At 45.9% G+C, this 23,720-nt stretch overlaps 2 protein-coding genes across 5 annotated transcripts in view; one reads left to right on the top strand and one right to left on the bottom strand.

Moving 5' to 3' along the window:
- CD99L2 (CD99 molecule like 2) overlaps positions 1 to 6,891 on the top strand; it is a 101,061-nt gene extending 94,170 nt beyond the window's left edge. Inside the window, exons 6-9 of the mRNA XM_049767531.1 lie at positions 3,206 to 3,244; positions 3,553 to 3,672; positions 5,738 to 5,803; positions 6,115 to 6,891. Coding sequence (XP_049623488.1) covers positions 3,206 to 3,244; positions 3,553 to 3,672; positions 5,738 to 5,803; positions 6,115 to 6,164 — 275 coding nt within the window. The 3' untranslated portion in view covers positions 6,165 to 6,891. The remainder of the gene's footprint in view (positions 1 to 3,205; positions 3,245 to 3,552; positions 3,673 to 5,737; positions 5,804 to 6,114) is intronic.
- A 65-nt stretch (positions 6,892 to 6,956) lies between these two features.
- The window catches only part of MTMR1 (myotubularin related protein 1), a 62,594-nt gene continuing 45,830 nt past the window's right edge, over positions 6,957 to 23,720 (bottom strand). For all 4 annotated transcript variants that reach the window (XM_049767490.1, XM_049767489.1, XM_049767491.1 and 1 more), the window contains 3 exons: positions 20,444 to 20,557; positions 9,590 to 9,766; positions 6,957 to 8,336 (listed from right to left, as the gene is read on the bottom strand). In XM_049767490.1, coding sequence (XP_049623447.1) covers positions 8,178 to 8,336; positions 9,590 to 9,766; positions 20,444 to 20,557 — 450 coding nt within the window. In that variant the 3' untranslated portion in view covers positions 6,957 to 8,177. The remainder of the gene's footprint in view (positions 8,337 to 9,589; positions 9,767 to 20,443; positions 20,558 to 23,720) is intronic.

Genomic DNA, 23,720 nt, shown 5'->3' with positions numbered 1-23,720 from the left:
TTAGGGAATTTTCCAGTTTCATGGTCCCTATAGTACTGAGGACCTCTAGTTTTGGGTTCCTATACCTATGGTGGCTCTAGTTTCAGGGTCCTTGTAGCTATGGGGGTCTCTAGTTTCAGGGTTCCTATAGTTAGGGCCTCTCTAGTTTCAGAATCCCTGTAATAGGCTTCTCTAGTTTAGGGTCCCTATAGCTCTGGGGATCTCTAGTTTTGGGTCCCCATAACTCTGGCAACCTCTATAGCAATAGCAGTTGTTCTGGCTCTGGCAGTTGTTATAGTTTTGTCAGTTCTCATACCTGTCACATTCAGTGCAGCTTCAGTCACAGCTTCTAAATCTTGTCACTACAAGATTACCCTGGTCCCTGGTGGCCCATATCTAGCTATTTTGTGCTGTTTTCTGTACTCAGCAAACTGCAATATGGCTGTGCTGTGCAGGGCATTTATAGCACCATCAGGCACCATTGGTCCCTCTGGCATCTAATTGTGAGTTCAACACACAGGTGGGAACCTCTGGGTTCTTCCCACCTAGATCCTGCCAGTGCCAGACATCACCTCTAGGGTTTGTTTTCCTTATTGGGGGAAAGCTAAGGGGTATCAAGTTTGCATGGTTTCAACAAGAAGATCACTACATGGAACATACTTTTTTTTTTACTGATTAAACACATAGGGGAGAGATAGTAACACAAGTAGGACACTTGCCTCGTGATTCTATCCCCAGTACCACAAAAGCTTTCCTGAGCACTACCAGGAATGACCCCTAAGCAGAGCCAGGAGTAAACCCTGAACACCACTGGATGTAACCTACCACCCCCAAAAGAAAGAAATGTCTGTAGGAAGAAGCCCCAGAAGGTATCTGCCTGCGAGGTGTTTGTCTAAGTTTTTGCACAGATGTACAAATATTTCTGCTGTTTCTTTTTTCTAAGACTGTTTTCAGGAATCCCTACAGACCTTTTTCCTTCAGAGCCTGCTCCAAAATGCTGATAGCAGCACCCCTTGACAGCCAGTCCTCCAAGTCTTCAGCATCCTTCAGAGTTATTTTCCCATGTCCCCTTGTTGTGTGAACTGCCAGTGGGTGTCCCTTTGTGCTGCCACAGCTTTGGTGGCCCCTGCTGGAGGGAACTGAGATGCCCGTCCACAAGCTCTCCCTGTGGAGGTCAGTTTGTGACCCATTTGCAGATCTGATCAGTGCCAGGGTTGCCCTGCCAAAATTGAGGTTTCTTAGAGGCTGAATGGTGAAGCTCCTTGGCAAGGAAAAAGGGTTCATGAATTGCTTGTGCATGGCCTGACCCCACTTTGCTGCTGAGATTTGCTCTTGTTGATTTGGGGGCCCTTTTCCCACTGAGATCCCCGAGCTCTGATTTGGTAGTGGCAGAATGTTTGGTGTGTGACGGCCTCAATGATGAGGTGTGTGGCCAACATGTCAGGCATATTTTCTGTTACCCTGTGCACAGATGATTTGGGAACTGCCTCACTTCCCCCTTGTTCCTGGGCTATGTCCAGCCAACCTGGAATTGCAAGCAAATGCACATACTTTCTCCCCTCCAGACTTTTTGAAGAGGAGGCTCCTAAAATGTACTCAGAGACCTGGCATCACTCCCTGGATGCTCTGCCAATTGGGCTAGTTTTTCAGTGCATGGCTGATGGGGGCTACCTTGGCAATTATGGCAAGTGATCGAGGGATGTGCCCAGAGATGTTTGGGTGGTCATGGGAGCCAAAGATTGAATTTGTTTGGGTATATGCATGGCTGTGTCCTAACCCTGTACTGTAGTTTCCCTGGCCCTCTAAAATAATTCTTATTTTTCTGGTTTGGAGTTGCACCCAGCAGTGATTAGGGCTTCCTCCTGGCGTTGTGCTCAAAGGTCTCTCCTAGTGGGTGGGGGTTCAGAGACCATAATGACTGTAGGAATCGAACCCGGGTTGGCTACATGCAAAGCAAACCCAATATTCTTTTGAGAATTTGCTTAGGGGTGCCTTCCAAGCAGCTCAGGGGACCCAGGAGTCATTCTCAGCAATATGTGTTTCTAAGACTCATTATTTAGGGAACACATCTCAGGCTATATTCAGGGGGCCCAGCAGTTTTGGGATTGAATTTGGGTGCATGGAAAGCATGTGGTGAACCGTGAGCTCTCAACCTAACACCAGGCTCTTTTATTTTTTATGGTTTTGGAAACACTTGGCAGTGCTCAGATTGCCCTCTTGATAGTGCTCAGGGAGCCCTTCAGACTTACTGAGATGGGCCCTAGGTCAGCCGTGAGGCAAGTTTCTCATACTCTGTACCCTTGCCCACTTCCTCCCAGATTTGTTTATAGAAATGAAGATGAGGAGTTTGAGGTATTATTTTCTAAAGAATAAAATGTTTTACATTTTTATTAAGGAACTAAGATTTATGAAGTTATCAATAGTTGAGTGTTCAGTGTACCATGTTCTAGCACCAGTGCCAACTTCCCTCCACCAATGTTCCCAGGCTTCCTCTCACCGGCCTCTCAGCTTGTGCTGTCTGGTTCAACCTCAGTGGAAAACAGAACGGACGGTCCACAGTAAACTTCAAATTCAGCTGCCATGTACCCCAGTAGTTTCACTCTGAGGTATCTGCTCCCAGAGTTTAGAAACCTTCAGAAGAGGTGCTCACCATGATTTGTTGCTGTGCTCAGTACAATGGCTAAGACATGGCAACAGATGTGTGGATCATGAGGACTTGGAGTTTCCATGCAGGTTTAGGTTCTCAGCAAAATGGAACTGGGGGTTCAGAGTCCTTGCCTGTCCCCAGAAGCCAGCGGCCACACCCCCACTTCTGCTCTATGAACCCACCTTTCCCTCACTCTGATTGCTGAGGGAAATGTCACCACTCCTTCGTTCTCACACCCCAAGGCAGTAGTCCCAAAGAAGCCCAGCTGAGGACAGTATGTGCTGTGCTAATGAGCATCGAGTGGCAGGAAGGCCCAGCATAGAACTAATTAGTGGCCTGAAATGGCACCAGTTGGCTGTCACTGAGCGGTTGGCAGGGGACATGTCAGTGCTCGTGTGTGTTCGTGCCTCCTGCAAATTGTATCACAAGTGTCGCTTCCAGTAAGTATGTCCACACCCTGGCTACCTCCCTGTGCCCCTGCTGCCTCTCTCTAAATGTCAGAGCACTGGAGGGCAAAGGGCCAGCCTTCTCATGCAGCATCCTCACAGGCTATGCTTAGTACATTTGTCTTTTTTCCAGGCGACGGCCGATCCAGCAGTGATGACAGCCCCGAATCTGGTGCGTTTGAGGCTGGGTTTGTAGCATAATGCATGTTCCCAGGTGCCTCCCCACCCTGTCTGCAGGTTCCCATGGGGACTCAGGACTGGGGATGGTGGTGAAGGAATTCAGAGTCCCAGGGAGCAATGTGAAAAGCTGCGCTTCAGGAACGCAAATCCTCACCGGAAGTGTGACGCACAGGGCTGACCCTAGAGGTCCCCAAATCCTTTGGAAATGGCCGGAAGAGCCCCAGCTCAGGGCTTTTTGGAAGTAGCTGAGGTCCCTCTTGCTCGATCCTCAACATCTCTCCTGCACCATGTTTTGTTCAGGAATGCCAGCTGAGACAGGCACCATCGCGGGGGTGGCCAGTGCCCTAGCTATGGCCCTGGTGGGTGCCATCTCCAGCTACATCTCCTACCAGCAGAAGAAGTTTTGCTTCAGCATCCAGCGTAAGTGTGGGCCCTGCTCCACAGCATTCCCCTCCCCCAGGAAGAACTGGAATGTATTTTCTTCAGCTTCTGGAGGGCAGAAGCATCATCAGGGCCAGTTTCCACTGGAGGCCTCAGGATGGAATCCTGCTGCATTTTCCAGCATCTGATGGGCACTGGTATCTCTGGGCTTGTGGCTACATCACTCTTCTCCCTGCCTGTCTTTAGATGGCTTCTTCTGTGTGTCGCATATCTCTTCTTAAAGGGATACATGTCATTGGATTTGGGTCCTCCCCCCCAAATCCAGAATGATTTCATCTTGAGATCCCTAAATGTTTTTTGTTTATCTTGGGGCCACACCCAGCAGTACTCAGAGATTATTACTGGTTCTGTACTCAAGGATCATTTCTGGCAGGGCTTGGAGGACCAAATGCAGTTCCAGGCACTTAACTACAGTTCACTGTTTGCAAGGCAAGCACCTTACACCCTGCACTATCCCGCAGGTCCCAGGATCCTTAATTGCATATGCAAAGGTCCTTTTTCCCAGTAAAGTCTCAAGGATTCCAGAGATAAGAATGGGTGCTTTGGGGTCACCGCAGATGTTATGGTGTTTGCTTTGCATGAAGCCTGACTGGGTTTGACTTCTAGCATCTTTCTGCTGTCCATTGAGTACCCTCCAGAAGTAAATCCTGAATGCAGAACCAGTAAAAACTCCTGAGCACCAGTGTGTGAGCCCAAAACCAAAATGGAAAACAAGTGGAACTTGTTGGGGGGGTAGTTAAGTGATTCACCCAGTTTAATATTATAATATCATAGTATTATAATTAATAATTATAATATAATATAAATAATTAATATAATATACTATATTATTAATATTATGTAGATAGCCTATTGAGTGGCCTGGGAATGAAGTGCTACACCCAGTCCCAGTCCAGTTGCACAGCACTGCTGTACTAAGAAGTCCCTTTCCACAAGTCATAGGACGCTTGGATGTGGCAGGAAGGGATGGAAGAAGGCTGATGTCTCTGCTCTTCCAGCGGTGTCTGTGCCTGGGGGTCCCTAAGTGTGGAAAGAAGGGTCTTTTCCCTAGTCCCCCTGGTACCATCACTCCTGTGATGGTCCTCTCCCTGCCTCCATGTGCTGATGAAGCCCCATCGTTGCTCATTCTCCATGTTCCCAGAGGACCAAACAGGCGACCCCCCTCCAATTTGAACAGACTGCCTTGCCTCTGTGTTCTGGAAGCTCTAAGCTCTTGTCTCTGGACTGCTGCCCCTTTCCACATCTCCCAGAGGCCTCACTTCTTCCCCCATCACTGCTAGGGGCTCCTGGGACCTGGAAGGTTTGGTCTAGAACTTACCTATAGGTCCTGAGTTCACCCCCGCCCCGCCCCAGCCACTTCCCTGCAGCCTCTAGTTCTCTTTAAGGCCAGGCCTCACTCCTTTGAGGTGTCCCTCTGGCCTCTGCGTGCAGCCACAGCGCCCTCTGCTGGCGCGTTGGGCAGCCCGCTGGCTTGGTGGGGCTTGGTATGCACGGGCGTGTGAGCCTGCGCAGGCGCCCCTGGACTGGAGCGCGGGGCTGGGGCGGGGTGGGTGTTGCGGGCCCACTGAGCCCCCAGAGCAGCTCTGCCTGCCAATGGCTGCTAGGGGTCCCTCGTGGGGAGTTGGGGGCGAGCACCAGGTTCCACCAACAGGGTCCTAAGCTCTGTGTCTTACCTCCAGAAGCAGCAGAAGGTTCAGGTAAATGCCTGCCTGTGCCCTCCATTCTGTGCCGGGTCACTGTCCGCTCCCCCTGCACCCTCCATCGCCTCTCTTCACCCCTCCCAGTGTCCTGGCCATACCTTCCTTCTCCTGGTCCTTGGGGACAGGGAACCCCACTGCACTCAGGAGAGAGGAACACCTGCTTGCTCATCCTTTGCCTCTGCTTCTGCAGCCTTCTTGGGTCTAGCAACCACATGAAATGGGGGTGGGGGGCTTACCTGGCTGACGCGGCCCAGAGCCCAGCCCTGCTCAGGGTCCCAGGCGCTAAGCAGTGCTGGGGGCATCCCAGACCCTCTGACCCTGATTCTGCCCTTTGCCTTTTGCAGAGGGTGTCAATGCGAACTACGCGAAGGGGGAGAACCTGCAAGCCGTTGTGTGTGAGGAGCCCCAAGGTGAGAACTTGGTCAGCGTCCCTGGTGCACCCCTAGGGTATCAGGGCTGCAGAGAGGACCTGCAAGGGGTCTCTGCAGAGCCTGTATTCTGGATGCAGGGAGGTGTCATCCCAGCAGCGCTCTGCTCCCCACAGCCCGTTCCTGCAGCGCTGGGATTCAGCCTTGACTCACCCCTATTTCGGCCTGAGGTGTCCATACAGACACCACACTTTTTTAGTGTGCTAGGAGGAGGTTGCACCAGTGGCCCCTGGGAGTGCCAGGGGTGTGGGGGCCTTTCCCGGAAGCCCTTCTCACGTGTGTTCTCTCCCCAGTGACATTCAGCGAGGTGCAGAGTGCACCACCTCCTGAGCCCCGGATCTGAATTCCTCCCCATGGTCCCCCAGCTACCATCCTGCTCCTGTGACATCTCCGACTTCTCCTGTCCCAAGTGTCTGCAATTGGCCTGTGTAGCCCGTGCCAGACTGGGGCACTGACTCTGCAGCCCCTCTACCACTTGCACCTGGCCCTTAGCAAGCACGAATGTGAATCCAGGCTACTGTGTCACCCCCCACTCGGGTCCCCTTAAGTGGCCCCAGCAGTGACTACAAAGACAGAATGTGGGGCAGGGAGTTTGCTTGGAGTTGATGCAAGGAGCCCAGCATATGGCCTCAGCTCAGCACATGGGGCCAGGGAAGGTGACTTCTCTTCCTTCCCTTCAGCCCCAGGTGGCACACTGGTCACTAGTGGCATGATCTATGTCATCACCAAAACTTGGGGGGCACAGGAAGCTGTCTCGTAGGCCTAGGTGACGTGGTTGGGTTTGAGCACTTTTGCAGCCGATGAATGTTTCTGCTCAGTTGATCAAACACACCTGGCTTGGTCTGCTTGCCTGTCCTGAAGACTCCGCTCCCCTGCCCAGCTGGAACACAGCAGCATCCTGGAACGTGGCCTTCAGACACAGGCCCTGCTCACTATGGCAGCAGAATCTGAGTCCCATACAGACAGGTGGAGTCTGAGCCAATAAGGCTCCGAAGCCCCATTGCAGCTCTCCCACCCAAACACGACTTTGGACAAGTCGCATGTCCCATTAAAGGAATGACGTGTGTTCACTAAGTGGTCATCTGAGTTGTCAGTGCCCATCCCTGCGCCGATAAGAGAGCCATAGACTCATGCCCACAGGGAAAACACGGTCCTTTAATTACAGGGAGATACAGTGCATCGGCTGAGGCAAATACAGTATCATGGCAGCTCGGAAAACTCGGAATGGAACAGGTGCATACTGTCGTACACTTCAGGAAAATGGAAAACAAGAAGTGCTCAGGTTCCAGAACTCGAGTTGGGGGTTGAAGGTCTGCCTGTGCGTCCGCAGGCCAGAAAGGGACCAGCAGGATGCTGCGAGGTGTGAGGGCACCCCAGGGGTACCTACCTCGGCCAGCCTAAGGCCACTTTCTCCTGGTCCTCTCAAGAGCCTTGTCCCAGCCACACCAGGATCATCTTCCTAATGCAACTGGGCGCAGTTTGGGGGGAGGAGGCAGGGGGACGGGAAAGAACCACTATTGCTGTGGAAATCCATATCAGTGAGAAGTTCAAAATAAGCCAAGGTGACCTCAAACTAGGATTTAGAAACCAAGCCCTCAGATGATAAAAATGAAGCATTGTAGGGTATCAAATGAGCTTGAGTAAATAAGTATTTAGACCAGAAAAATTGCTATAAGAACCAGAAGATTCCAAGTTGAAAAAACATCTTTGTTTAAAAAAAACTCTGAAAAATCCATTTGAAAACTAGGGTGGAGGCACCACTTCCCCAGGCCACGCAGCCAAGAGCTTGGCTCTTGGGGAGCTGCAGCAGCACACAATGGGGGAAGAGATGGGATGGGGAAACCAGGGCCCGAGCATGCTGTGCTGTTCCGAACATGCACAAACACAGGAAGGCCTGAGCCTCCTCTTCACATGGGCCTGGCCCATGTCGTCAGACTCTGGGTTCACCCGCACTTGCCATGAAGTGCCCGGCCACCTCGGGCACTGTACCAGTTTTGGGGGGCATCAGTGTAGCCCCTTCAAGGCCCAGAGGCAAACGTACCACCTGAAGTGAGGGAGCTGGGGAAAAGGTCCAGGCCATCCTTAGTGTGTGGAAGACTAGGAAACCCCAGCAGGTTGCACCCGACACTTCTCCGGGCACAGTTGCGGAAGAGCACGTGCAGACATCATTCCTGCCACCCTATATCGGGGATCCCCTGCCGCCAGCACCCTGGAATTCCAGGTCCCCAAGCACCAGGCCAGGTGAGGTGCGTTCACAACACAAGAAGCACGTGACAACACGGGGAGCTGTCATCTGGGCGGGCAGTGCCAGGTGTAGGGGGCACAGGGCCCAGTGCTCCTGCAGGGTCCCAGGGTATCACACTGAAGTGTGCACTGGGGTGACGGGCTGTGAAGGTGATGAGCGCTCAGGTGAGGATGAGGCGCGTGTAGCTGCCTCCCGCTGCAGTTCCTCCACGCGCTTCTGCAGCTCAGCACGCACGGCTAGCAGCTCCCGCAGGTTCTGGTGGATTGGCACCTGCCCAGGTACAAGGGCATCAGGCTCCTGCCATCCCACTGCCCCATAGACCCCCACTGCCCAGAACCTTGTGCAGCGGAAAGCAGGGCGAGGCACAAAGTCAGCACTGCAAACCAAGTCAAGCTTCGATGACGGCCAGCAGATACCCACCCTGGGGCTGGCCTGTTGGCAGAGCATGTGCAGGCCACCTCTCTTGCAGCTCTGAACTGAGGCCTGGGTACCCAGCTATATGCTCCAGGCAAGCATGGGACTAGACCTACCCTGAGCACTGTATGGACAGGAACCAAGTTACACTTGTCCTGCAAATGCATCTTGAGCCCAGCACCCATAGAGAGCAACACATTGAACACACAAGCCAATGGGTATTGGCCCCCAGCACCTGGCAATGCCAGGAGGGTAGAAGCCATGAAGCCCTTTCCAGTGTCCCCATCCTGGGTGCTTCTGCCTGCCCCCTGCTGGCCCCACTTGTGCCTCTTCTACTGGGCAATGTGATTCAGAAACTTATAACTGGCCCTACAGACTGTTGGATAGAGTGAGTCCTCCAGCCATCCCACGCCCACCTGTGTAGCCCTAGAAGAGACCCAGGCCCTGCCCACACAACCCTCGAGGAGGGATCTAGCATATGTTGGGTAACAGTGGGGACCCACAGACCACCCTTGCTTGTGGCTCCCGTTCTGTCTCAGTTCACACAGCCCCCATCTGTCTTGTTAGCACAGCAGCTCAGAAGTACTGAGAAAGCCGGGCATGGGGCCTAGGACAGGCGGGCTGCAGAAGGCAGTGCTGGCCCAGATACTAAGGGTGCTTATGGGGTGGCACTGCTTTGGGTCAGGAAGGATGGTCAGAAGGAGCCCAAGGGTCCAGTCATGACACAGGCTTCTAAGGGGCCTCCTTTGTGGGAACTATCCCCTCCTGTGACAGATGGTCCAATGGCAGATGTTGTGAACTCAATCACTGCAGCCTGGGACATGGAGACCAGGCAGGTGGGGTATGGGCATGCAGGGCACAGATAGGGAAGACAGACAGTTTTGGCTGTGGGGCCAGGCCAGGATGCCAAAAGCAGATTGAAAGCAGAACTGGCCTCATTTACTCAGGTCTAGTGCTCAGTACCATGCTGTAGGTTCCCAAGGGCCACTACACTGGAGGGCAGGTCTGTGCAGGAGAAGCTTAGCACTGAGTACAGACATTTCTGTGCACCCCCTTTCCTGGTGAGACAAGAAATCATCTTTGAAATGGAAGAAAAGCAAAAAAAGTACCTGAGGCCTCATCCGTGGGTTCCATCGCACATAATAGTTTACCCACAATTCCAAGTGACTCACACTAGCAACCGGATATAAGACGTGGTGCTCATAATTCACAAAGAAGGGGTTAGAAAATTCATCTAGCTGGCTATTGATGTAAGACCATAAAGACACAGTCTTTGTATGTATATCCTGGAAGAGAGAGAATGGGGTACACTGAAAGAAATTTACCTCATCTTCATAGTCTCGAACAGTGGCAGGGATGTTGAAGAAAGGGCTTAAGTGATGGAATTGAGATGCTGGAAAAATCTAGGACCATTTGCCTGGCCACACTTGGCCTCCAGCTGGGATGACATGAAAACACATTGGTGACTGCCAGTCATGTGGCAGCTGGCAGCAACAAGGCAACTTCCTACAGACCAGGATGGTGGGGCCCATCCATAATAAACACATTCTTTATGCTGGTTTGCTTTTATCACTCAATACGGGAGACTGCATGAAGAATTGAGAGATCTGAATCTTTCCTGTGAAAGCAGTGAAAGGCTGAAGAAGCCTATGTAGGCAAATATGTTGCCAAATTCTAGCTCCTCAGTTCCAGTCACTGTATGTGAAAATGCCAGGGCTGATTGAATTGCTCACCTAATTAAAATCCCCAAATGACTATGGCCTGGAAGAGAAAGACAAAGTTATAATTAAAAGCAGGTGCACCCTACAGACAATGACTTGGACTGAGCAAACTAGTTTGCCTGGAGCCTAGAGTTGGTCTTATGCCAGGAAACTTCAGGGGTAGGGTCTCCTTGTATTTAGACCAAGACTTTTCCTTTCCATGTCCCCCATATTTTGGTGGGCCTATGCAAACAATATTTGCCACTCTAACACCGTTTTTACTGTGCTCCTTTGACTCTCACTCCAAAAAAAAAACCTCTTAAACTTTTGATGTTAACTTAAACCAATATGCATGTGCATGAAAATATAAAAAAATACTATGCCTTCAATGTTTAAGGAGTCACATAAATTTCATGGCTTTAGATTGCTTTGTGTACTGCTAAGAAATGTTATAATGTACTACAATCTGGGGACTTGTGGACAAAGTAATTGTACAGGGGTTCTGCCTTATTTTTCTTAATGTTCTTTGACGGTAAGTTCAATATTTAGGCATCATCAAGGGGATTTCTTCTGAGAACTCTGTTTATGGGCGATTGTCCTTGTAACTTTACCTTGCCCTCTTTGCATCATTGTTCTCATAATTAAAAATTAAAAATTAAAAAAAGCAGGTGCACCATGAGACTGGAGAGAATATAGCAGGTAGGGCATTTGCCTTGCATACAGCCAAGCCAGGTTTCATTCCCAGCATCCCATACAGTTCCCTGAGTCCATCAGAACTAATTCTTTAGTGCAGAGCCAGGAGTAACTCCTGAGCAGCACTGAGTGTGGCACCAAAACGAAGAACAGGAATACCATGAGTGTTTTGTTATTTGGTTCCAAGCCAGAAAACTTTCTCTCTCTCTTCTTCTTCTTCTTCTTTTTTTTTTTTTTTTTGCTTTTTAAACTACATCTAGTGGCACTCAGGGGTTACTCCTGGCTCTGTGCTCAGAAATTGCTCCTGACAGGGTCAGGGGACCATATGGGATGATGGGGATCATCCTGGATCCGTCGTGTGCAAGGCAAATGTCCTACCACTGTGCTACCATCGCTCTGGCCCCAGAAAAATTTCTTACAAGTTACCTAGACTCAGAAAATTTAACTAATAAACTTCTGGGGTGAGGCCTTCTTGTAATCAGGCCAAGGATTTTTTTCCCCATTTTCCCCATTTTTTCTGGGCCTATGAAAACAACGGTGTTGCTAGTGTTACACCTTTACTATTTTTTTTAACACTTATCCTTTAATGAAAAAAATAGTTTACTGGACTTAAAAACAAATAACTGTAGTAGAATGCCTGTCTTGAATACAGGCAGGGGATGGGAAGGGTTGAGGGGGACATTGGTAGGGGGGAATATTACACTGGTGAAGGGGGATGTTCTGTTTGTGACTGTAACCCAACTATAATCATGTTTGTAATCATGGTGCTTAAATAAAAAAAGAAAAAAAAGAAAAAGAAAGAAAATTTAACTAAGACCCTTTTCATATTTTAGAGTTTCTATTTACTAAAAAAATAAAAAAGGCAAAACAGTCTTTAAAAAAAAACAAAACAGTCTTTAAAAACAAAACAAAAAAAAAAACAAAACAGTCTTTAAAAAATGTGGAGATCTCCCACATCACAGATTGTAAACTTAGACAAGTTACAATCATTGATATAGGTTAGACTGACACGGGTGGATAGACAAATCAATAGGACTGAAAAATACAGAAATAAAACCTCACATTTAGTCAACTGGTTTACAGAAAAAGTACAGAAAATTTGTGTATGAAAGAACAAAGCTGAACCCTTATAAGCACACCATGCCCATCACAGCTATAAAATTCAAAACTCAGGAACCCTAGTCCAAAATGTAAGAGCTAAAATACAAAACTCTTGGAAAGAAAGGATTACATTTCCATAGCCTTAGGCCAAGCAATGGTCAAAACACTTGCAACAAAAGTGAAAAAGCTAAACAGAACTTACTCAAATATAAATGCATGTGATTCAAAATAACACCTTAAAAGTAAAAACAAAACAACTACTAATAATGGGAAAATGTGTTTCAAAGCATACAACTACCTATGGCAGGGCCAGAGCAATAGTACAGAAGGTGAAGTTTCTTGCCTTGCACATAGACACCCATCTTCACCCAAGCACCCACCACTCGGAGTGATTCCTGACTGCAGAGCCAGAATAAGCAACCCCTGAGCATCGCTGGATATGATGGCCCCAAAACAAAACAAACCAACCCAAAACAAACTTAAACTTAAGTAACTCTTAAAACTCAAGGATAAAAAGATGAAAAATTGGCAAAACACACAGGAGAGACAGCTTTGCTTTCTTTGCTCTGCTTTGCTTGCAGGAGGCCCAGGTTTTTGGTCCAGCACCACAAGGTTCCCTGGGCATAGGGCCAGTAGTAGTCCCCAAGCACCACTGGATATGGCCAGCAAGCCCAAAACAAATGCATTAATTAAATAAAAATAGAAGATCAGAATCTATACTGTGCTCTCTACTGCTCATTACAGTTTGGTCAACATCATTAATCTGGGGGTACACATCGAAATGGTGATGTGATAGGCCATAACCTGGGATGGCACAAACCAAAAAAGATACTCAACATATCTGCTAAGATACAAGGAGAAAGGTGACCCCAAAACACTGCAGCCAGGAACACAACATGCAGCAATTACATGTAAGTCTCTCTGGCGATTCCGCAGAAGGGTAAGAATAATCTTCATGAGTTAAGAATTCCACTCCTGTGTACATAGCCAAGACAATTTAAAGTTAAACTCACACAAAGACTTGTACATGGAATAGCTGCAGCAGCTTTAGCTAGAAGAGCTTCAAGTATATTGAGGAGCACTTAATGGAGCAGTCACATGGAATATTATTCAGTCATGAAAAGGGAATTAAGTATTGATATCCCTGACAACTTGACTGGACTTCAAAAATATGCTTAATAACATCAACCTAAGAGGACAAATATAATAAGATTTGGTTCAAATGAAGTTTCTAAACTAGGCAATTCTATAGAGACAGAAGCCAGATTAATGCTTGCCAGGGACTGGAGTGGGGTGGGGGAAGGCTATTGAGAGGTCTGGCTGCTGTAGGGGAGGATAAGTCCACAAAAGTCTATGCCTTGGCTGTCACACACTGAATACAAACTCCACCAAACCATAAACTTTGCAAAGGTGAACTGGATGCAAAGTAAAATACATGTAGAGAGATAACTTTTCAGAGTACATTTTGACCTAAATAAAAAAATCGTAAGGGTCTGAATTTCTACAGACAAACTTCATTGTTTTGCTGCCAACTGAAGACAGAAAAGGCTTTATTGAGTCCTGGTTGATGTAATGTACTGGGAATTTTTCTTTCACTTATAGGTGGTCAGATCAGTACTGTGCCTTCAGGAGAGAGGTTTGTGATGGGACAAAATCTGGGTTTGTGTTTAGAGTGGAGGGCTGGTTTAGAGTGGAGGAAGGTGTTCAAGTCTGTTTCTGGAGTGCTACACACAGCCCTATCATCAGACAATTGGGGTGTGAACTTGGCTTGTTGCTCTGAAGCAGGGGGAAGTGGACAAATTCTGTATATGACTGAAACCCAACTACAATCATGCTTGTAATCATGCTGCTTAAATATTTTATAAAAAAAAAAGAGATTATGGGGCCAGAGAGATAGCACAGTGGTGTTTGCCTTGCAAACAGCTGATCCAGGACCTAAGGCGGTTGGTTCAAATCCCAGCATCCCATATGGTGCCCTATGCCTGCCAGGAGCTATTTCTGAGCAAATAGCCAGGAGTAACCCCTGAGCGCCGCTGGGTGTGGCCAAAAAAAAGAGAGAGATTATTAAAAAAGAAAAGAACAAAAAAATCTACCTAGGGCAGAAATGGCCAATCAGGGAGGGGTCTGCCTGCTTCCGACTCTGTGGGTGCTGAGACCAACCCCACCCAGAAGCCCTTGGTGAAGGAAGCTGTGTAAGCAGAGGTAAGTCATAAATGGCCAAGCAGGGAGAGGCCTGCCTGCCACCACTGATCACCACTCCAAGGGCCTGCAGCTGAACATCGCTGTGGGTGCTGAGACCAACCCTCACCCAGAAGTCCCTGCCGAAGCTGTGTAAGTGGAGGTAAGCCGGAAATGGCCAAGCAGGGAGAAGGGCCTTCGCTTCGGGGCCCTGGGCATCTCCAAGACCATGAACCCCACCACAACACGAAGTAAAAGCCACACTACAAGTGTGTCAATGGGGAAACAATGCAGAAAAACAGCATGTATAGAGAATGAAGATGGCAGCTCTGATGACCCAGAAAGTACCAACCACACAGTTAGCCTCTCAGATAACGAGTTTAGAGTAGAAATATGGAGGATGCTCATAGAACTCAAAGACAGCATAGATCAAGATAAATGGAACACAAAGACAGAAATCAGAAAACTCCAAACTGAAAAAACAGGATGGAAAAACTCAGCAGCTGAAATTAAAAACTCAATGGAAAGCCTCTCCAACAAAGAAACAGCAGCTGAGGACAGAATCAGTGAGCTGGAAGATGAGATGCAAAGCAACTCCATACAGCAGAAGAGACCGGAAAAGAACCTTAAAGCAAATGATCAGACAATGGAAATTATCAAAGAATGTGAACAGATGAAAATAGAAGTCCTTGACAAGTTCAACAGAAACAACATAAGAATCATTGGAGTCCCGGAGACCCACTAAGAATCAATAGTCAAGGGCATCATTAGAGAGAAACTCCCAGAGCTAAAGAAAGCATGCAAACAAATCCTGCATGCCTGAAGAGTACCAGCTAAAAGAGAACCAAATAAAAGCACCCTAAGACTCATCCAAGTCACAATGACAAATCCCATAGATAGAGACAGAATACTGAAAACAGCAAGATCAAAAAGGTAAAATGCATTCAAAGGAGCATCCTTAAGATTTACAGCAGACTTGTCACAAGAAACCCTCAAGCCCCGAAGGCAGTGGTGGGGTATAGTGACAAAACTCAACAAAATAAATGCTTCGCCTAGAATACTGCACCCAGCCAGACTCACTTTCAAGTTTGAAGGAAGTATACATAGATTCATGTATAAACAGCAGCTCAGAAACTTTACTGACTCAAGACCAGCCTTAAAAGAAAACTGAAAGGTCTACTTTAAGACAAGACAGACCAACAGACACAACAAACTTCTACACAAAGATGTCACTAAATCCCATGACAGTTATCTCTCTCAAAGTCAATGGACTAAATGCACCAGTTAAGAGACACAGAGCGGTAAAATGGATTAAAAAGCTGAAGCCAACATTCTGTTGCCTACAAGAAACACAACTAAATAGACAGAACAAACATAGACTCAAAATATAAGGCTGGAGGAAAATCATCCAAGCAAACAAATCCCTTACTTAAAGCTGGAGTGGCCATATTAATATCAGATGACACAAACTTTAGACTCAGAAAAGTTATAAGGGACAAAGATGGCCATTTCGTACTAATCAAAGGATATGTACAGCAGGAAGAAATCAATCTCCTAAACATATATGCACCTAATGAGGGATCAGCAAAATATTGAATAAAATTGTTGATAAACCTGAAAAAAATACATCAATAGCAACACAATAATAGTGGGAGACCTCAACACTGCCCTATCATTCCTTGATAGGTCAACCGGGCTGAAACCAAACAAGAATATACTAGCTCTGAAAAGAGAAATGGAAGAAAGTGGACAAGTGTATATATATATATATATATATGTCACTCCATCCCCCCAAAACTGGATACACATTCTTCTCCAAGGCACATGGGTCATTTTCCAGGATAAACCACATGCTGGCCCATAAAACCTATCTCCATAAAATCAAGAGGATAGAAATTGTAAAGACTATCTTCTCAGATTACAAAGCACTAAAATTAGAAGTGAACTATAAAGGGTCATAGAAGAAAAACTTTAACACCTGGAAATTAAACAGCACACTACTGAACAACCAGTGGGTCAGAGATGAAATCAAAGAGGAAATCAAAACATTTCTGGAAACAAATGACAATGAAGACACAAATTATCAGAATTTATGGGACACAGCAAAAGTGGTACTAAGAGGAAAATTTACAGCTTTGCAAGCACACATGAGAAAGGAAGAAGAGGCCTACATAAATAGATTAATGACAGAGCTTTTAAAATTAGAAAATGATCAACAAAAGAAACCCAAAATAGGCAGAAAGAAATACTAAAGCTTAAAGCAGAAATCAATAAAATGGAAATTAAAAAGAAACTCAAAAGATCATCAAAGGCAAAAGTTGGTTCTTTGAAAAAATAAACAAGATTGATAAACCACTAGCAAAACTCACAAAGAAACACACAGAGAGAAACTTAATAAACCGATTTAGAAATGAAAAGGGTGAGATCATAACAGATACTTCAGTGATTCAAAAGGTAATCAGAGACTACTTTGAAAAACTCTATGTCACAAAACATGAGAACATGGAAAAAATGGATAAATTCTTGGACTCCTACAATCTTCATTGGTTAAACCAGGATGATCTATCATATATCTAAATAGACCCATCACTACTGAGGAAATTAAAAGAGTAATCAAAAGTCTTCCCCAAAACAAAAGCCCAGGTCCAGATGGATTCACTAATGAATTCTTTCATATCTTTCAGAAGGAAGTACTACTAATCGTTTTCAGGCTCTTTCATGAACTTGAGAAATCAGGAACACTCCCAAATAGTTTTTTCTGACGCTAACATCACCCTTATACCAAAACCAGAGATATTGCAAGAAAAGAAAACTAGAGACCAATATCCCTGATGAACACAGATGCAAAGATCCTCAACAAAATTCTGACAAATAGGATCTAATGCGTCATCAACAAGGCCACACACCACGACCAAGTAGGATTCATTCCAGGAATGCAAGAATGGTTTAACATATGTAAATGAATCAACATAATACACTATATCAACAAAAAGAAAAATAAAAACGGTATGGTTGTTGTATCAATAGATGCAGAGAAAGCATTCAATAAGGTCCAACACCCATTCTTGATAAAAACTCTCATCAAGATGGGAATGGAGGGGCCGGAGAGATAGCATGGAGGTAAGGCGTTTGCCTTTCATGCAGGAGGTCATCGGTTCGAATCCCGGCGCCCCATATGGTCCTCTGTGCCTGCCAGGAACAATTTCTGAGCCTGGAGCCAGGAATAACCCCTGAGCACTGCCAGGTGTGACCCAAAAGCCAAAAAAAAAAAAAAAAGATGGGAATGGAAGGAACTTTTCTCATTATAGTCAAGCCCATCTACCACAAGCCAATGACAAATATTATTCTTTTTTTGGGGGGGGGTCACCCCCGGCAGTGCTCAGGGGTTACTCCTGGCTCTATGCTCAGAAATCGCTCTTGGCAGGCACGGTGGACCATATGGGACCCCAGGATTTGAACCATGAACCTTCTGAATGAAAGGCAAACGCCTTACCTCCATGCTATCTCTCCAGTCCCACAACTATTATTCTTAATGATGATAAACTAAAAGTCTTTCCTCTAAAATCTGGTACAAGGCACAGCTGCCCTCTCTCACCACTTCAATTCAACATGATTAGGCAAGAAAAAGATTTCAAAGGCATCCAGATATGAAAGGAAGAAGTCAAGATCTCACTGTTTGCAGATGACATTATAATATATTTAGAAAACCCTAAAGACTCTACCAAAAAGCTCCTAGAAACAATAGATTCATGTAGCAAAATGGCATGCTACAAAATTAACAAGCAAAAATCAATGGCCTTCTTATACACCAATAATGATTGGGAAGACATGGACATTAAAAAATCAACTTCGGGTCCGGAGAGATAGCACAGCGGTGTTTGCCTTGCAAGCAGCCAATCCAGGACCAAAGGTGGTTGGTTCGAATCCCGGTGTCCCATATGGTCCCCTGTGCCTGCCAGGGGTGATTCCTGAGCAGACAGCCAGGAGTAACCCCTGAGCACCGCCGGGTGTGGCCCAAAAACCAAAACCAAAACAAAACAAAACAACTCCATTCACATTAGAGTCACATAAATTCAAATATCTTAAAGTTAACTTAGCTAAAGACATGAAGGACCTATAGAAAGAAAACTACAAAACACTGCTTCAAAAAATAAAAGATAACACAAGGAAATTGAGAAAAATACCCTGCTTATGGATTGGGGGGATTAACATCATTAAAATCAATACTCCCCCAAGCATTGTACAGATTTAATGTAATCCCTCTAAGGATACCCATAACATTCTTCAAAGAAGTGGATCAAACACTCCTGATATTCATTTAAAACAATAAACACCCACGAATAGCTAGAGCAACCCTTGGTAAAAGGAGTATGGGAGGCTTCACTTTTCCCTACTTTAAATTGTATTACAAAGCTATAGTCATTAAACAGCATGGTATTGGAATAAAGATAGATCCTCAGATCAGTGGAATAGACTTGAGTATTCAGAAAATGTTCCCCAGACATACAATCAATTAATCTTTGATAAAAGGGCAAGAAATAACAAATGGAGCAAGGAAAGCCACTTCAACAAGTGGTGTTGGAGCAATTGGTCTGTCACTTGCAAAAAAGTGAATTCAGACCTCCATCTAACACCATGCACAAAGGTCAAATCCAAATGGATTAAAGACCTTGATATCAGGCCTGAAACCATAAGATGTATTGGATAATACGTAGGTAAAACATTCCATGACATTAAGACTAAAGTTATCTTTAAGGCATAAACAGCACTTTCCATACAAGTGGAAACAGAGATAAACAGATGGGACTATATTAAGCTGAGAAGCTTCTGCACCTCAAAGGAAATGTGCCTAGGATATAAAAACCACCCACAGAATGGGAGAAACTACTCACCCATCAGACAAGGGACTAATATCTAAGATATACAAGTTACTGACAGAACTTAAAAAAAAACATCTAACCCCATCAAAAAATGGAGAGAAGAAATGAAATACAAATGGCCAAAAGGCACATGAAAAAATGTTCCACATCACTAATTTTCAGAGTGATGCAAATCAAAACAACAATGAGGTACCATTTCATGCCACAGAGATTGTCTCACATCACAAAATAACAAGAAGTCAGTGCTGGTGGGGATGGGGGGAGAAATGTACTCTCATTCTCTGCTGGTCGTATAGCAAGACTCTGGAAACAACCAAGATGCCTTTCAACAGATGAATGGCTAAAGAAACTGTGGTACATATACACATGCAGCCATCAGGAGAGAAGTCATGAAATTTTCCTATACATGGATGGACATGGAAACTATTATGCTGAGTGAAATAAGTCAGAGGGAGAGAGACACACAGAGAATAGTTTCACTTATCTATGGATTTAAAAAAATAAAAGACATTATTGTAATAATGCCCAGAGATGAGGGCCAGAAGGACTGCCTCATTATATGAAGCTCACCTCAAAGAAGGGTGAGTGCAGTTAGAGAAATGATATGTTAACAACTACTATGACAATGTTAGTGAGAGAAGTAGAATGCTTGTTTCGAATCCAGGCAGGCGGTGGGTAAGGAATGAGATGGGGGGCATTGATGGTGGGAATGTTGCACTCGTGAAGAGGTTGTTCTTTTTGTTACTGAAACCCAACTACAGTCATGTTTATAATCACGGTGTTTAAATAAGGATATAATAAAAAAAATCTACCTGGGGGCCAGAATGATGGTACAGCAGGTAGAGTGCTTGCCTTAAAGGTGTCCGACCTGGGCTCAGTCTCTGGCACCCCATAAGGTTCCCTGAGCGTCACCAGGAGTGACCCCTGAGCACAGAACCAGGTATGCCCTGAACACCACCAAGTGTGATCCCTAACAAAAATTAACCCATTGGCAGGGCTGCCCCAAATTCATTTGGTGGACAAAAATAGCAACACCTGCTGATGGAATGGATGCAGCCAGGGAGGACCTGAATACGGCACTCAACTGGCTGTCAGCAGCCCATGGGCAGTACACCTACCATCTTCTACATTAGAAAACAACAGCACAGGGAGTGAGCACTGCAATGATCCAAGGTGGCCATAGCTTGGGTGACATGAGCAGGGCACGTTGTTTGCTGAAAGAAGATAGATTTCCAGGGGACAATGCATGTGTTTATTCTGAAAAGGGAACAGTAGGCCAAATATACTGTTTAGGAAGTAGATTTAGTAGTTTGGGAAGCCCTGCTCCAGCATGGGATCGCCGAGTAGAGGCAGTGAGCTCCTCTCCATACACCGCCCCTTCTCCAGCAGCCCTCAGTGGGGAAGCACTTACCTCTTTGAACCGCTGCTTTTCACAGTTGCACAGGAAGGTCCCAAAGAGACAGCTATAGAGGTGGTCCAGGATGGTGACCAACAACAACTCGTTGAACTCAAAGGCTGAGGGGAACTTACAGAAAGATAGAAATCAGCATTAGCTTCTGAAGCTCACCTTCTGAAAGAATGTCATACTGTTTCAGGGGAGGACAGGCAGCCATGCCAGAGGCTCTGAACCTGGCCACACAGTCACCAAGAAGGAGTGAGAGGAGCCTGGGAAGCAGCCCAGAGCGGGGCCCCATGAAGTCCAACTCATGCTTCTGGAGGGAGAGGCAAAAACGGGGACAGGATCCAACACACAGCTCTTTTTTGGCTCTTGTTTGCTGTGGCTTTGGTTTTTGGACCACACCCAGCAATGCTAACGGCTGACCCCTGGCTCTGCACGCAGGAAATACTCCTGCTGGTGTACAGGGACTATAAAAGATGCTAAGGATGGTACTCAAGTTGGCCATGTGCAAGGAAAGTGTCCTCCTATCGCTCCGGCTGCCTCTTCAATTGCTCCAAATTTCTACCTTAAAGCATGTTTACATTCTGGAGAAAAACTGGGGCTCACCACGTTTATCAAAAGTGACACAAAATTTGAAGTGCAAGTACAGTAGGTACAGTGTTTGCCTTGCATGTAACAGACATAGGCTCAATCTACAGCACCCCATTTGGTCCCCTGAGCCCACCAGAAGTGATCCCTGGAATCACAGAAGTGATTCCTGGAACCAGGAATAACCTCTTAATAATGTCAGAATCCTCCCCACAAACAAAAACATGATACAAATAGAAAGTCTGCATATTCAAGAAACAACACGGAATTAAAAAAAAGTCCCAGAGACAACTCTGTAAATATACGGATCCCTAAATACTACTAAGAACCCCCTCAATCCTAGAAACAGCTACCATGATATATGATCTAGTGGAGCTTATTTCAGGAACAGAATACTGACCCTTGGAATACCTTTGGAACCCCCCAAGATCAGTCACCATAATTTACCACCTTCACAGAGTAAGAAGCTCAACTGCTCTTTCAGGAGCTGCATAATGGAACGTGAAGTCAGAGTAGGCTATGGCAGTGCCAAGAGTTCCCATCTAGAAGCTGACAGCCGGCAGCCACAAGGAGGTGAGTTGGAGATGATGGTGAGCCTCTGACTAGGGCCTGCCACATGCACAGGTCTTACAGAGAAATATTTGAAAATGAAGCCATGCCCCAACAGGCCTACTCAGCATCCTTGGATTTCAGTTGCATTGTTTTCTGGTTCTCTAGCTACTGTGGAGTTGAACTGCACTTTTGGTGCATGGCTGCAGTCATGCTAACATGTATGATTTGGACTACAAAGTTGGCAAGGTGACAGACACCTTTTCATGTGCCCAAGACCCTCCAGTACTGGATCCCTCTTTTTCCAATGTTTGTCATGCAGCTATACCAGGTTGCCAGAGTCCTTCCACTTTTGTCCCTTTGGTCGTTTCCTCTCATCCCTCCAGCATCCTTAGATCACAGTTCTCTTGACAGGATTTCAGGGTTGTTTCCATCGGGGATAGTCTAATCCCCTTTGTTTTCTTTATACTCCACATACGAGATCATCTGCTGTTTGAATTTTACTCTCTGACTCACTTCACTTGGCAGGACACCCTCAAAATGCATTCAAGTTGCAGCAAACGAAGCTAATACTCATTTCCAAGCCTGTGCCCAGATGATGCTTGTCCATAGCCACATTTGATCCAGTGGCAGACAACTTAACTTGTGTTAGTTTAGTCTGATATTTGCCTCAATCAAAGACAAGCTGCTCAAGCAGAAGCAATTTTCAATCCAAGATAATCGAAACTCGATCTGAAATTGTTTTCCTCACTAGGTTATTATTTGCCCACCTCAAGAATTCTGCTACACTACCTTGGATTAAAATGTGCCCCCTTGGTAGATATTGAAGTAGTTGTCCATTTTTTAAATTATATATTTACTTTTTCTTTCTTCTTTTCTCTTCTTCCTCTTTGCGCCTTGTCATATTTCCTATCTCAAGACCATGGCAACTATGTGATGCATATTTTTATTGCTGCAGTGCCACTGGATATCTTATTTGATTCCTCTTTTTGAATTGTTGTGGTGTTTCACCTTCTTCTTTTCCCCTTCGTCCCTCAAACCAAGGATGAGAACCTCTAGAATGACTGCTCATAGTTGGCGTAGTCGATTTGTACCCCATTATATTACCTTTCTCTTCCTTAAACAAAACCACATAACTTGAACTTTCTAGTCCCGCCTACCAATTAGAGGGGGTAGTAATGGAGGCACCAAGACCAAACAGTTATAAGACCACTAAGTAATAAACTAGACACAGAAGGGACCACACATTCTAGCAACCCCTGGGGGGGGAGAGTGGAGGATATGGGAGGCAGGATGAGAGCAGTTGTGGGAGGACAATTCGGTGGTGGGAACGCTCCTGATTCAATGTAAATATGTACCTGGAATATTACTGTGAACGATATGTAAGCCACTATAATTAAAAGTTTAAAAAATGTGCCCCCTCTCCAGCTTTCTGGGACTGCTCTCACATACTGCTCACTTCTAAGGAAGCCTGTGTGAATAGCATTTCTTCAGAAAGCTCTGGAAGCTCACTGTGGCTGTTCTTGCCAGCACCCTAGATTTTTAAACCAATGTGACCTGGCTAAAGTGCTCAAGGAAGCTGCAGGTGAATCCTCCTCAGAGCCTATGATCTGCAGCTTTGCAACCCAGACAGTACCCTCATATCTTCCCATACAGCTTTATTGGGTTTTTTAAATTACTGGCACCATAGATCTTATGAATTTTAAGGCAATGTATAACTGATATTTATATATACTAAAGCCCTATTACATCAAGAACATAAATGGAAGCTCTGTTGCTTATGTTCAAGCATTTTCAAATATACCCTTACTAACAGGATAACAAAGCTTCTACTCAAGAGATTTTTGAAGTTGAAAAGGTCTAGGTCTAGGTTGTAATCCTAAGGCCGTACTCTGGCGGTGGGAGCTTGGTCGAGTGTGTTCTAGAACCTTATTCTGGCCAGCAGGCACCATGCAAGGGAGGTAAGGGTTAAGTGTGTCTTGGCCCAAGCTTCTCAATGTCCATGAAAGCAGCACCCAGTCAGGTGCATTAGGACTGTTGTCCCAATCCCAAGGAAGGTGCAGTACTGAACTCCTGGAAATATTTCACAAGGGAAGTAATAACAGCTGCACTGGCACAAATAGGTCTGGCTCTGTGACTCAAAGTGTGTTTG

Source organism: Suncus etruscus, chromosome X (assembly GCF_024139225.1).
Source record: "Suncus etruscus isolate mSunEtr1 chromosome X, mSunEtr1.pri.cur, whole genome shotgun sequence".
NCBI lineage: Eukaryota > Metazoa > Chordata > Mammalia > Eulipotyphla > Soricidae > Suncus > Suncus etruscus.
This window is presented reverse-complemented; position numbering and strand designations above follow the sequence as displayed.